The sequence below is a fragment of the Pleurodeles waltl genome, chromosome 9 (genome assembly GCF_031143425.1).
Source record: "Pleurodeles waltl isolate 20211129_DDA chromosome 9, aPleWal1.hap1.20221129, whole genome shotgun sequence".
NCBI lineage: Eukaryota > Metazoa > Chordata > Amphibia > Caudata > Salamandridae > Pleurodeles > Pleurodeles waltl.
The window spans coordinates 137,504,923-137,520,902 of NC_090448.1; the positions used below are offsets into that span (position 1 = coordinate 137,504,923).

The 15,980-nt window shown below is 45.7% G+C and overlaps 1 protein-coding gene across 7 annotated transcripts in view; it reads right to left on the reverse strand.

The window, feature by feature from the left end:
• The window catches only part of FGD3 (FYVE, RhoGEF and PH domain containing 3), a 554,715-nt gene that overhangs the window by 53,926 nt on the left and 484,809 nt on the right, over positions 1-15,980 (reverse strand). For all 7 annotated transcript variants that reach the window (XM_069206420.1, XM_069206423.1, XM_069206421.1 and 4 more), the window contains 2 exons: positions 1,142-1,261; positions 219-371 (listed from right to left, as the gene is read on the reverse strand). In XM_069206420.1, the coding sequence (XP_069062521.1) occupies positions 219-371; positions 1,142-1,261 (273 nt within the window). The remainder of the gene's footprint in view (positions 1-218; positions 372-1,141; positions 1,262-15,980) is intronic.

Sequence of the window (15,980 nt, forward strand, 5' to 3'; positions counted from 1 at the left end):
AATTGACCGACTTGCGCTTAAGGTCACATCACAAATTTAACTCTTATTTGGAAAACAGTTGGTCTACAAATTGTATATACTGCATTTACGAATGGGAATTTAACACCCTGCACAAAGTTCCCATTTTGTGAAGAAATTTGGAAAAAAGAATACTTAAACTAGTGATTCTAACAATATGGAAGCCATTTATTGTGCTCTGATCTTGCTTAGAAGATTACCTCCAGGGCTGCTTTTTTCTTGTATTCACCAATAATGTCAGCTCCTGGGCTGCCTGGAACAGCTGAAGACAACTGGAAACATTCCTTACAAACGCGATTATGACGACTGTTGTCTGCAAGTGGCTTAAATTCAGAGCATTTTCCACAAATAACCTGCATCAAAAAGATACAGCTATTTATTTTGATAAATCAAACAATGTTAAAATAGCATCAATATTTCTTATTTTTAGTAGATAGATGTGTAAATAATGCCAGAAGAAGAAAACATGGCAAACGCCCAGTACCTTTAGATACGGATAAGCCTCACATCATGAATACATAGCGGCTAATATCACAGTACAACTTTAATTTTCTTCAAGTGCTCTCTTAAAGTAAAATGATCATAAAGAAGTCAATTATAGAATTGTTTCTCCTCAATAACTGCGAGTTATCTTGAGCAAATGAATTGTTTTATCCCAAATTATGTCTGGGAAATGTTATTTTCATAGCAGTTGAGCAAATGTGGCTCCAAGGCAGTTTATTGTGTCATCATTAATCATGTCAGGGAAATTTCACGGATTTGAAAGGTGAAGGATCTGGACAATTTGGAAATTACCAGTCAGGCAGAATTAGCAAAAACAGACTGGTAAAAAACATGGTGATGTGAATAGTCTATTAATCACAAAATGAGCCAGTTCCATGAATATTTATTATAAGATATGTACACACTCGTTCTAACTAGTGAGTAAAAGGAGTGCACACGGATTTGGATTTTTACAAGATAGATATTCTAAGCGCTTTAAAGAGGCACACGTTCCAATCCATGTAAAACATATAATGCAATTTTAAGTTTTTAAAGGGGGTTACTTATTGCAATCACCCATGTTGTACTATTTCCCCCAGTGGCGATGTGGGAGCTCGGATATGCAATATGTGGTACTCACGCATCCACACTGTTTGCAGTGATGTCGCCTTTTTGTAATAGAATTAAAGGTTTCGTTGCAGCTCTTGCATGATTGTTTTTCTTTGTCTCGCCTTAATTTCGATTTTTTCAAAGCATCACCCTAAAATCAAAAAGAAAACCTTGGTTTCAGTTCCGAGTTAATGGTTTTGTGACTTCCAGAAGATTAAGTTAGACAAACATTAGCTAAACAAACTCCACTGTGTGAACAGACAGAATAACTACAGCTGGTTAAATAATGTAAGGTTAAGCAAGTATGGAGAGTGAAGGGATGGAGGAGGGATTAGAAAAAGTATTTGAAATTTTAAACAACCCGCTGCCTACAGATATTTCACAAGCAGCAGACGTTTAAACATATTGCAAAAGCATCCAAATGAAGTAATTCAGTGGCGTAACCCAGTTACTGTGCTTAGGGGGGCCCCTGGAGCTTGCCCCCCACCCCTCCCCCACCGCACAGGCTAATGCTATGCCACTCAAGCCAATTCCACCATTGATATCACAAATTCATGTTTCTCCACTCCCCATATAAAGTACAGAACTGCATCGTGTAGGAGGCAGACTTCTGTGTCAAACTGGAGGTTTAATGCCTGGACTTCAGTAGGAGTAATAAAGTAGTATTTGATAAGACATTCCCACACAAAAAGAGGGACGTCTTTAATGAAGTCAGATTCAGAATTCGACTAACCTTTTTCTAGCCTCTCCCACTAGCTTCAAGCTGCTCAGTATCCTAGATGATGCTACAAAATCACAGCACATAACATGACTGAAACATACAGATGACAGGATAGTTCCTCTCCCTCTTTTACACATACTACTAGTCACAGGATAGTTCCTCTCCCTCTTTTACACATACTACTAGTCAAAGCAGTGTTCAAAATATAACTTAGGAACATAACAATCATAACTTGTTTTGTTTCAAATAATAGAATTTACTCACAGCTGCCCAAGCACTGCTGATTCATAGGTGCAGCATTGATCTTTTGATTTTTCATAAAAATATACATGCAAATTACTTACTTTCAATAAACGCTCCTTGGGGCGTGGTCTGGCCGCAATCCATGATGGCCGCCTAGGAGCCGAGCTCCTTAAGGCAGCGGGGACGGCGGCGCTGGAGGTGCACCAGAGGACCCCCGAATACAGCAGGTGTCTGTAAAGAGGTCAGTGACGGTGGGTGGCCGGCGCTCGCGGCGCGGGAGGTATGCCCTCCCCCAAGGACGGCGAGCGGAACGAGATTGAGGCCAGCGGCAGGATCTCAAGCCGCGTCCTAAGGTACGGAGATACCCCGGCGCGGAGTGGCGTGTCCCCCGCAGGAGCCAGAGGGGGAGAGACGCACCCCTCCGTTAATACCTGCACTTTGGTGGCGGCTCAGCCGCAGTCCCCAGAGCTGGCAAGCGGCCGGGGAGCCGCCCACTCTTCGATCCTTCTCGGCCGGTCAGCGCTGGAGAGGGAGAATGGGACGGGCCAGCACCGCGGCCCAAAACAAGCGGAGGCCCGGCGTTGGTGAGACATCTCCCGGTGCCTCCTCCCTTCCCTTGCCCCTTGGGGGCAATGGAGCGCGGGGAGCCCCCCTCGACTACCGTCCCCTGTCGGGCTGGTGACGGGAGGCCCCACCAGCGGAGCTCCAGGGACGGCTGCCCCCACCTCCCAACCCTAACCACTGCAAAGAAGGCCCCCCCGGGAATGGCAGAAGCCCCACCCGGAGACAGAGGCACGAGATCAACAAAGGCTGAGCCAGTGAGCAGAGAGGCACTAAGAGGTGAGGGGGGTGGGTGAGTGAGGAGAAAGACAGGAGGGAGGAGAGAGAGAGAGAAATACAATAACGAACAGTGAGGGGAAGAAAACAGCGGGGAGTGGACCGGAAGAAGAAAAGGCAAAGAACAAGCAAGAAAACACCACTTAATAGGAAGAGAGGCAAACAAAAGAGGGGGGGGAGAAAAAAAATATAAAAGTAAAAGGAACAATACTACATTAACAACAAAAGCGAAAAGTCACTATTAACCCCAACAGAGCTAGAACCAACGAGGTACGGAGAGTAAAGAGGGCCAAGAGCAGCAGCGGACTTCAGCACCAACGCAACTTCTCTCTCCACGGATCCACGGACCCCCAAGCCAACACGGCGGCTAGAGAGCAGCAAGAAGCCTCACCCCTACAAGATTCTGACATAGCACAGTGGGATGCCACCTATTACAGAGTCAGCACCAAGATCCTCCCCCCGTACACACCAAGAACAGCCTGTTCCCCAAGGTCGCTCTGAGAGGTCAACTGGTACTCACTTGAATCTACCAACTACCCAGAATCCTCCTCCCCCTCCCCCCAACACCCCCCCTCCTCTGCTGCCCGCACGTCCACGCTGGTTGTCCTCACTGTGACATGGACGGGCACCATCCGGAGCCTCATCAGCACGGGGAAACCTGCAATGCCCAGAGGCAGGATGGCGGGTAAAGCATCGGGCAAGTCAGCCCGCCAACTACTCTTCTCCGAAGCCCTGCGCCAACAGAAGCACTCTTCGACTGCGGACTCTTGACCTCCCCCCCATGCCATAATGTCAGAAGACGCTCAAGGAGTATAAATGGATTGCATACTACAGGAGATATCGGCAGTAGGCCGCAAACTGGAAGGTATGGACAATGCCATGGCGGCGCTAACAGCGGAGACGAGATCTAAGCACCTGGAGATAGCGGGCTACCAGTCACAAATCTCCGGACTAGACCATCGAGTAGCGGCAGTGGAAAGTCAAGTGGCCTTACAGACTGACAGAGATCAGGAACTCTTCCACCGCCGCAGCAAGCTAACCGACCTTGAGGACAGAAGCCGCAGAAACAATATCCGCTTCATCGGATTTCCGGAAGGCTTTGAGTGTACAGACATTCTCTCTTACTTGCGAGACATGGTCCCTAAACTAGCCGACACAACATTTGAACCCCCTTTGGAATTTCAAAGAGCGCACAGACTTGGTCTCAAGAGACAAAACGGAAAAGACTGCCCTCGCCCAATCATAGCCTGCTTCCTACGACACAGACAGGCCCGCCAACTACTACAGATATCTTGAACGCAATGTCCACTCCGGTTAGGCTCCCTCCAAATCCGCCTCTCGGCGGACTTCTACAAAGAAACAGCACACCGAAGAAGAGCCTTTCTCTCGCTCCGTCCTCGCCTTCGCCATTTGGATGTTAAATTTGGCCTTTTCAAGCCAGCCAGGATGTGGATCACCAAGAACGGAGAATCACGAACCTTCTACGACGCAGAGGACCTGAAAACATTCCTAGACGGACTACATGACCCGACACAATCCATGGAATCAGCAACCCAACCCCCCCAAGGCACACAGAACCAAACTCGGGGAGTGGGCCAACTGGAAACCGTTCTGGACACCGATGGAAGATCAACCACAGACCCTCAAGCCAGGGGCAGAGACTTGGAGAGATTAACAAAATGTTTTGATGACAGGGGCCAAGTACTACAGGCGGTGGCGATACACACACAGCTGTCAGACAGAGATAAATCCCGATCCCGTCTGAAACCCTAGGTGCCCGCTATCTGAAACCAAGACGGATACTGTTTCCCTATAAGCCCTCGATGTCATGAACCACAGCCTGTCATAGAGACGTTGCAGGAACTTTATGGCGAAGGAGATCAGAAAAAGAGAAGAGATGAGTACTCTTTTTCACGTATACCCTGAAGACATTGTAACGTTGAGAATCATTCCCTCCAGTAGGCCTCAATCGCCTCAGACTGTTTGGATTGTGTGATAGTTTCTGATGGCTCCCGAACGCTCTTGTTCTTCCTCCCCCCCCACCCATACCCCTCCCCCTCTTGTCTGGTAACACTTATCATATCCCATATCACTCCCCCCCACCTGGAAACACGACCTAGTATACTCTCCGGGAAACGTGGGAATTGACGCAATACTCCCATACAAAACTGGCTTGTCCTCGCTGGGGTGGGGCTAGATGGCTCTGAACTGGGTTTGGGATCTGGGTCCCGGCCTGTCAATAGACGCTGTAGAGGGCCAACGGTGGGAGTTGGTGCAAAGCAGAGTAGACCACAGGTGCTAAGATCCAGGGTATACACATGCCGCAACCCTTTAGAACAATCAAGGGGGTGAGACCCTTGTAATAGTAGCACCTGTCCCTGCCCCTTCCCCATACCCCCTCCCTCCCCCTCCCCTGGATACAGCTAAAATGCGGCCCTAGTTCCATCTTCTCCGTCTCTACCTTGAAGAAAAAAAAAGGAAAAAACAAAAACAAAACCAAAAACAGAAAAAATAAATCCTTCACAGACACCTGGCATGTACCTTTTCTGTCCCCCCACTCCCCTCGCTGCTCCCTCTTTTCCCCCCACCCCCTTCCCCCCCTTTTTTTTTCAAAAGTGCATTATTACCCTGCCTCCAGACTTACACTATCATAAGAGCAGTGTGTATCCTCAGTGCGACCCTACCCCCTACCCCACCCCCTGCCTGCCCTCGGGCCACAAACATACCCTCCCCGTACATGACTGGAGATGTTTACGTGAGGGGCTGGGGTGCCTCATGGGCGCCGCCCCCCTCCGGCGCTGGGCCCGCTGGCCGGGCGTCGATGCTCATTTGGCCTAGGTTTTAGACCCGCTGGTTAATGCTTGTGTATATCGGGACCCGAGTCCCGTTGTTCTTCCTTTATCTTCTACTCGACTCTCTCTTCTCCCCACTGACTCACTATCTCCTTTTTCTTTTCAATTCTCCTTCATATTCCACATACCTGTTTCCCTTCTTCTTTTCCCAGCATCCTCTCCAGTTTTTAGAGTGTATTCCATCCTCCCCGAGCCCATACCCCGGGGTGGGCTGACACAGAAAGCAAGGATGCCCAACTCAACTGGAGCATCAGTAGTACCTCTTCAGGTCATCTCATGGAACGTAAACGGTCTCACCCACTTCATCAAACGGAAAAAAGTCCTATCCTACCTTAACTCTAAACAGATGGACATCGCCCTATTACAAGAGACACATCTAGACAGTCTTGAATCTGATAAATTGCAGCGTGACTGGGTGGGTACCGTCCTGTTTAGTTGCAACCCACCCTCACCCGATACGGGGAATGCCCCAAGGAAATGCGGGGTGGCGATCCTCTTGCGTAAAACCCTCCCTTTCACGGTCGTCAGAACGTGGATTGACCCAGAGGGCCGATCCGCATTTGCCAAACTGAAGATCGGGGACTCAACACTGTGTGTGGGATTTGTCTATGCACCAACAGGTCCCAAACGTCTCTTCTTCCTACCGCTCAACCAGCTCTTGACCGAGATAGGGGCATCCCGTTACGTTATAGGAGGAGATTGGAACCTAGCTAGGGACGCAGCACTGGACAGGACGGGACCCTTGGACACGAGTTATAATGCAGATAGAGCCATACAGACTGACATACTCGCGGACAATGGCTTAGTCGATCACTGGAGGCTGACCCACCCGTAGGATAGAGAATTTACTTTTCTCTCGCCGGTTCATGGTACCCAATCCCAGATCGATTATTTCCTCCTATCCCTCAACCTTGTGGCCCATACCCTTGAGGACGATATACTTGAGGGAGGCCTTTCAGACCATTCCCCAGTCATTGTAGCCATCCGCTTAGGCCTGGTATCTCCGGGCCGAAAACCCTGGAGATTAGCGATTCATCGCTATCGATCCCCCCCCCCCCCAAGGTAAGTTGCAGTTACAAGACCATGCAACCACTTTCATCCAAGACAACCTAGGCACTTTTGATTCAAGTCGAATCATGTGGGCCGCAGCCAAGGACTCGATACAGGGACAGCTCATGCGGGACGTGGCGATAACGAACAAAGACAGAAAAGAGCAACAGGCGGCAATGGAACTCGACATATGCTGACTATCTAGACAATACACAATGCACCCCTCCCTCCTAGGCCACCGAAACCTAGAGCACGCCCAAATGGCCCTTAATGAGCTGTACATCACCCAGGCCGAATTCGCGTTACAGAGGCTCCAAGGGAGACACTATGAACAGGGCGAGAAAGCGGGACGACTGCTGGCAGCCCAACTCCGTCAAAGAACAGCCGCATTAGCCATCCCAGCTATTTACTCCCCCTCCGGGGACATTCTGACTCACCCACAGGCAATTGCAAATGAATTCGCCCTGTTCTATAGGTGCCTCTACACGCCGGAAACCACGACTAACCCGGCGCAGACTGCCACCTTCTTAGAGAAGCTTGACCTCCTCTCCCTAACAGACGAGGGCCGTAGCCTATTAGAAGGGGAAATAAGCAGGCAGGTGATAGATAAAGTCATCTCTGACCTTCCTTATCACAAATCACCTGGGGAGGACGGATACCCGGCAGAATTTTATAAATGGGTAGGGACAGAGGCGATCGATATTCTATGCGAAGCCCTCAATGAAGCCTGCGAAACGCACATACTAGGGGCCATATCCAATAACGCTACAATAGCTGTCATACCGAAACCTGGGAGAGACCCTTTACTATGTGGCAGCTACCGAACCATCTCTCTCCTAAACGGGGATATCAAAATCCTAGCAAGTGTCCTGGCAAACAGTCTACGAAAAGTAATCCCGTCCTTAATACACTATACGCAGGTATGGTTTGTGCCGGGCCGCACCTCTAGGAACCACCTACGTACCCTATGTCACACCTTATGAGCTGCCAGGGACTCACCGGAGATGTCACTGGCCCTGTCCTTAGACACTGAAAAAGCTTTTGATCGCACAGAATGGCCCTATTTATTTGCGGCCCTGGAGAGATTCGGTCTGGGCGGCAAATTTATCTCTATGGTATGACTGCTCTACGACCAGCTCGCGGCCAGAGTCAACTGTGGGGGTTTCCTCTCGGATCCTTTCCCTGTCCGGAGGGGCACACGGCAGGGATGCCCCCTCTCGCCTCTCCTGTTCCTGCTGGCAATGGAGCCCTTGGCAGCAGCCATTCGGTCCTCCTCCTCCATAACCGGCCTTCCATTACCCAAAGGTACCTCCAAGATTTACCTATACGCTGACGACGTTCTCTTAACACTGACGGACTTAGAACGATCCATACCGGCCTTACTAGAGGTAATCGAGGAATTTGCAGCCCTTTCGGGATACCGCATTAATTGGGACAAAAGCGAGGCACTTCCGCTATTGCGAGTAACCACAAAAGCAGCTCTCCTAGGCTACCCATTCCGCTGGACGCCGAAACGCCTTAAATACCTGGGAGTGCTCGTCAATCCAGGCCTGACACACATGGTGGCGGACAACATTGACCCTCTCATTACGCGGGTGAAAAAGGACTTTGCAAAAATTGACTCAGTTGAGCCTCTCCATGTGGGGCCGAGTACAAGCAGTTAGAATGGTGATGGTACCGCGCTTCACCTATATCCTGGGTCTTCTTCCCTTACAAGTGCCCCTTTCCACACTACGAGGCATTGATGCACTAATCAGATCATTCGTATGGGGCACAATGCGACCACAGCTATCACCAGCTAAACTTTTGGTCCGACGCTCATATGGGGGCATGGGACTCCCATCGGTGGAGCACTACTCTCTAGCCCTCCAAATGTCCCAACTATCCAATACACTATCGAACATACCAGACCCTCCCTTATGGATAGCAGTGGAAAGACGACTCCTAGCTGCGAACGAAGGACTCGGAGGACCCTACCGTGAAGACTTCCCATCCACCAATTCGGTGAACCCTATTTTGAAGGCGACCAGGGCAGCCTGGCGAAGGGCCCACCGATTGTTTGAGGTCCATCCCCTTATACACGCCCAAGCGCCCTTATGGCACAACATTGGACTCCGTATAGGTGGCGAGGTACTCAATTGGCCGCAGTGGAGGCAGGCAGGTATCCTCATCCTCTCTCAGGTCCTGGAAAATGACGTGCTCAAACCCTTCCCCAAGCTACGGGAGGAGTTCGACCTACACCCGAATCAAGAATGGAGATATCTGCAACTTAAGCATTGCATTTCCTGGGGGAATATATCTTCCCTCCGGGGGTCCCTGCCTTCACCTATAGTGGCTTACTTGCAGCAATGGGGGCAACATAAGGGAGTAATGTCGGTTCTCTACGATCAAATTATTCGACGACTCTACTCTCAGCCTCTCTCGGACAAACTGTGCTTACAGTGGCAAACCCGACTGCAACAGGACCTAGACTTAGACGACTGGGAAGCTATTCTAGAGGCACTGGACAGAGGCACCCAGTAGGGAAGCTTGAAATGCTGCCTCTTTAAAGTCTTACACGACTGGTAGTGGTCCACAGCGAAATTACATAGGACTGGACTCCTCTCACACGTGAACTGCTGGCAATGCCCAGAGACATCTTGTGACTTGACACTTATCCTGGTAAACTGCCCAACAGTTCGACCATTCTGGGATGCTGTGAGCTCCACTCTGGCTGAATCAATGTCACTTCCGTTACCACTCACCGCTGCCCTTATACTTCTGCAAGATACGACCTCTCTACCAGATCTCTCTAGACCACATAAGAGACTGTTGCATACAGCATTAGCCACTGCAAAAATATGCATACTCCGTCACTGGCGGTCAGAGACCCCTCCAACTCCGGATGAGCGGATCATAGCCATGACCCGCACTGCCACACATGAAAGAATCATCTATAACCTGCAAGATCAAGATCAGATATATGCAGGTATGGGCCCCCTTCCTTACAAGGGGACAATAGTGTCCCACCCGGAACCACCACCGCTCCCCCTCTACCCCCCCTTCCCTACCCTTGCTCTCATATTTTTCTTTCCCCTTGCGTTCTTTCCCCCTCTTTTCCCTCGTTTTCTCTCTCCTCCTTTCCTCCTTTTTTCCCCCTTTTTTCTACTGTCCTTTTCTCCCTTTCTCCCTCTTTCATTCTTTTCTTCTATATTTCCTTCTAAAATTCACTAGAGATTACATACCGCCCTTCAGCAACACCCTAAACAGACCTTCGCTGCAGACCCTTATCCCCGAGTCGATAGAAAGACACCATGTCTCAGCCGTAACTGGCCACAGGGTTGACAAGAGCTGCAAGCCCCACTATCCGCGCTGCAACACCCTCCCCCTTGGTAATCTGAAACCTTGGGACACATCACTATTGCCACACTACGTTCTTCCCAAGGTGAAAATACCCGTCCCCTTGTTTGAACAGGTACAATCCATCCTCTACCCTTATCTCCATCTCCTTAACCCCCCCTTCGCTTAATATATGTTGGAATTGAACCGTACCTCAGGTTTTCCGAAGTACGAACGACAATTTGTTAGTGTCTTATACGTTTTTCAATTTCTCTCATTTTCTAATATTTCTGATGTGTAATTATTGCTAAATGCCGGGACCTTGATCCCAACTGACCCTGTACCATATTGTGTTATTACCAATAAAAATTAAAAAAAAATAAAAAAAAAAGAACACTCCTTATCAATTGGTCTCTTATTGCGTGATTGACATTTTTCAAACACCCAATATCGTTTACAGCATAGGGTAATGGATCAGCTCACTTCAGCCACTGGGATAACTTCACTCTCAGTGACAGCACACTGTCCTTTCAGAAGGAGCACACGCATCCACACATAGACTAATTCCCTTCACTGTCAAAGACTACCACAGCAACAGGTGCTTTGTGAGACAACACATATTTTTGCTTTCAGTCACTTTTTTAATAGATTGACAAGGCCCAGCAGCTTCTTCAAAAATAAAGTTTTGCGAGACTCATGACAAAAAAAGCATAGACAAAGCCAATAGGCCGACAGTATTATTTTCACTTTTTTATGAGGAACAAGAATGGCACAGGATACATTTAAAGAAAGCACTAAGTCGAGATAAATCATCAATAACTAAACCTGCACTGTAGACAGAAATAATTTTCAAGTTACTTAGTAAGTATGAGCCGCTACTGAAGAGACAGGCTGCAAGTGTAATACGTCGATGGTAATGGAGAAAGTCACTTACATTCTAGAGAGAAGCCATCTGTGTGTAAAACTTATTATCATTTATTCACATTGAGAACTTACTTTGATTAACGCTAAGATGCATTTACTAGTTCATGAAAAACGTAGGCCAGAGGCAGCTTATATTAATCAACAATGAATACCCATATTTTTCTGATCTCTGCATTTCAATCTAGCATTTTATTAAACATTTAAAACAGGAGACATCTAAAGTTTGATGCATTTTATTACATAAGTAAAAGAGATGTGCGAGCATAATGCCAATATTAGTTAGGATATAAAAGAGTTCTGAAGGTGAAGAGAATCAAAGCATGGCAGATGCTGGCAACAGTTGTATTCTTGTAGAGTTAAGCACTCTTTAAGGCACCATTTATGTATCGAGAAGTCAAAGAAAAGAGAACTCAACAAAATGGCTGCTGACTGTGAAAACATCATTCACTTTTTACCGCTTACAACTCCGCAATAGCTGCTTAGAAGCTCAGGTTTGTAAAACTGACCAATAGTTATGGCTAAATGGAGGGCAAAACTACAGCAGTGAAAGCCATGCAATTTCATAAGGCACAACAGCAGGGCAGAAAGAGCCCATAGAAAAGAGCTGCAAAAATACCCAAGGACACAAGCCACCAAGGGTTCCAGTTAAACTTATCTGACTGATAGGCCCTGCCCCCAGTCGCACCACCACAAGAATTCACAGTAACACATCAGCCAGGTATACATCACTTCTCATCGCCTACAACCACGCCATAAAGTTCTCTGGGCAACCAAGAGATCAAATACCACTAGCAGAGCAACAGTCTTCTTCCTTGACAGATGACTGAATGAGATCAACACTCACCATTGACCCATGCCAGTTATAAGTATAGACCCCGCCCAGGTCCTCTCTGCCTCCAATTATTCCAAGATCAATAAATTGAAAACCATGAAATTGGGTACTTGTAACACCTGTACTTTAAAGAGCCGAGGCATGTCATGCATTTCAGTATGAAAACATATATAGATTTTTTTTTTTTTTTTTTTATCAGGCTCCGAGTTAGCCAAGACATTTTAATTTTACAAAAATCATATATAGGAGGTGCTTAATTATAGGGGTAATCATCCAGCCCTCTTCATGAATTGGTCTCGAGTCATTCACATTTTCATTTTGTTCACTATAGCATTAACTTTGAGGCAGACGGTCAGTCCATTCCTGCCATGGGCTGGGACTGACAGAATGTTGCCATTTAGCAAGGAGCACTTCTGCATATAATGCAGTTCCATTGACTGCCCCCACTTGAGAATGTGCTTCACCAGTTTTCATCAACTGATGAGAAAGAGTGGCAATTCGAAAATCAAGTAATAGTGGGCACATACAATGCATCAAACAAGATGACTATTCAGAGAAAATGTCTAGTGTGTTGTGATCCTTGCCATGCTCCTAGGCAGCGGAGGTGCAGTGAAGAAGGGGGAGCTGTGCATGTGAAGAGGCAAGAACTGTTCCTACATACTTCTATTGTTTATTTGAATGCTTCTCTCACGCTGACTGCTCCACTCCCTCCTTCCATTTTTTAAATTTAATCCTACACAGTCCAATGGTTCTAGCGCAAATATATTAATTAGAAATTATTAATGGATGTTCATGTATTTTGAAAAATGTAGAAAATAATTAAAGTAGAAAAATAATGTGCACGTTTGAAAATGTGCCCTCAAAGAGTGCTACCAAAATTCACAAAATATACAAAACAATGACTAAAAGCATATGGAACATTGAAAATGTATTAAAAATAATGTAGTAGTATGTCATATTAAGATATCAAATGTGTGTTGTGCATTATATTGTAGAGCTTAACTTAGCTAAAGTCGTGGCCTACTTTTGCCAGGCGTCAAGCAGAAGATGAATATTAACATTCAATGTAGAAATGCTGATGTGCTGAACTGATGAACTGCTCGTTGTTTAATAAAATCTGCTTAGCAAGAATCCTTTGCATGAACCGATGGACAGGAGATGATGGAATAAAAGTGTGCATCAAAATCTGTGTAAAGCATTCAGAGTGTACTCTCCCAGGACTTGAACAATAGAGACACTGACTGGAGAAGAAGATGCAACATTTTTGATACCTGACAAGCCAGATGATGAGGACATCGTACAGTGAACCAATCAACATCCTGAGAACTGTGTAATATTAGAATTCATAGATATGGAAAATTAGAACTATTGGGTAGAGTCATAACTGGTGATTAATTGACCAATTAGGAATTGGGGGATAGTCTGGGCCACTTTGATATAATGCCTTGACAGAGGGAAACATTTTCAGACCTTATTCTGAAATTGATGTGATATTGGGGAGAAGAAATTCCAGATTCTGTTATTGGGCTCATACTCTCTAAGAGGAGAGCCTGATGCGATGCTGATCAATTAATAACCTGAAGACGAAGAGTGACTTTGTTACTGATCCATACCGTAGATAGGTAGCTATGACAATGTGACTGAAATTACTTTTGTGCCTTTCCTTTCTAGGTACCAACTGCGCTGTCTGAATATTTTTTTCCTTTTTTTAGCTAGATGTTTTCCAAATTCATGTTCTAAACTATTTTCGCATGAAGTCCCACATGCTATTGCTAATCTGGGCTAGGTGAGGTTCCTATTCTAAGACACTGACATATACAATGACTAAATGATTGAAAGACTGATTTGCTGAACTCTGCTACTCATGCTGATGTACTTACTTGTAATGCACATGTTGACATGCTTTAGAATGTATTCTGTCACAAGTTGTAATTAGATTATGTTATTGGTGGTTATTAATTAATTAATCCTGATTTGATTGAATAAAGTTTGAATTAATCTCATGATTTAGTATTGCAACAAATAGGGAAATAAAATTGCTAAAACATATATTGAGTTGAGGTTATTCATGGCTGTAAGGTCATGGTATGATGTTACTAACTGTTGATTAATGATTTGCTTAAGGTTTATTGATTCTTGTGTATCGATTATTGAGAAACATTGGTAACATCATAGCTAGGATACTCCATGCGAATCAAAAGGCTCATTGATCTATATGCGTCCCTGTAAAGATTACTCCTTCAGAATTCCTTTTCTTTTCCATAAGTTTTTCCTAATTGGAGTTCAGGAAATCAAGACACCTTCAGCACAGCTCCAATATAACCTCCCTTTTCTCTCCAGTCTCTCTCTCAGCCTCTTAGGCTCTATTCTTGACCTCAGCCACCACATCATCACATTCCAGGTTCTAAGAAAGAGATGTCCAAGAAACAATGAAGAGTGACATCTCTACACACCTCCCCCCCTTTTCAATATAACATGAAAATAAATGAACATTGACTTATAATATTGCTATATACAATAACAAAGGACGTTAACAAGTATATCAGAGATTAATTTTTCAAATGCATCCCATGTGGAACCATTTTCTAGGACCACAACATTTTTTTTAACATCTTGTACAAGTTGGGGAAGAGAGTACTTGCTTTCTCCTTTCAAAGTAATTACTTTCTTCCTCACTGCCACCCAGTCTCTTTTCTGTATATGACAAGATTTATGCTCATCCTTCTGTTATAGTGTGCAGCATGTTTCTCCTGCATTTTTTCAACCGTTGTCTTTTTTTGACTCTTTGTCAACTATCACCTTTCTATTGGTCTTTAACCACACCGGACACTTCAATACTCCCAGCTCCCTACCCTTCAATGACACAAAAGGTGACACTCCTGTTGTCGAATTAGGGGTTGTGCGATACGTCCATATCATCTTATTCAATTCTCTCTTCCAAGGGAGCTGGTTGGCCAAAGATAATTGGATGTTCTCCATTATCAATCGATTTATCCTCTCCACTAAACCATTGGCTTGTGGATGGAAGAGAGATACTCTTTTATGCACAATTCCAACTCTTCGTAAATACTCAGTCATCTCTGATGATACAAATTGTACACCATTGTCAGACACTATGGATTTAGGAATCCCCTCCTCCATAAACACTTCCTGAAAGAATTGAATAACCACCAAGGTTCTCACATGATCTACCATCCTAGTAACAAACCACTTGGAGTGGTAATCTATTAGCACAAGTGTATCTACACTTCACTCCTAGGCTAAATACTGGTCCAGTGAAATCCACTGCCAACTTCTCCCAGGGTCCACTTGGAAATTTTACAGGTGCCAGGGGAACTTGTCTCAACACCTTGGTCTTATCACTGTTGGCACATGCAAAGCACTTTTCTTACCACTTCTTCCACTTGTTTATCCATATCAGGCCAAAATGATTGCCTTACTTTCCTTTTCATCATTCCCCTACCCAGATGTCCTTGATGCGTGATCTCGATAATGTGTTCTCGTATGCTAACAGAAGGAACAAGCTGATCTCTCCTCAATAATCTTCCATTAACTATGCTTAATTGATCCTTAATTCTGAAATACCCCACCAGATCACAGTCATGCTCATCGCTATTTCTCCAACCATTAATTATCTTCTTCTTCACAATCTGCAGGACAGGATCAATAGTTTCTGCATGTTCCCATTCCTGGGCTGTTATAGCCATCTCACCTAAAACAGTTCCTATAACATCTTTTACTCCATCCTCCACAAGCTCCTCTTCACTCATGGGCACTCTAGACAAATAGTCTTCAACAACATTCTTACTCCCTTTTACGAATTCCACAGTAAAGTTGTAATTCAAAACTGACCGCAACCATTTGGAAATTCGTGGTGTAATGCCACCTTCAAGTCCAAGCCCTTCCTTAAAAATAATCGTCAATGGTTTGTGGTCTGTCCTCAGTTTAAAGGGTAAACCCCACATTTGAAACGTAAAATTGTTTATTCCCCAACAATAAGCCAGGGCCTCTCTTTCGATTACAGAGTACGAGGCCTCAGCACCTTGTAGTCTCCTGGATGCAAAACCAATGATGCGTTCCTCACCTTCTTTAA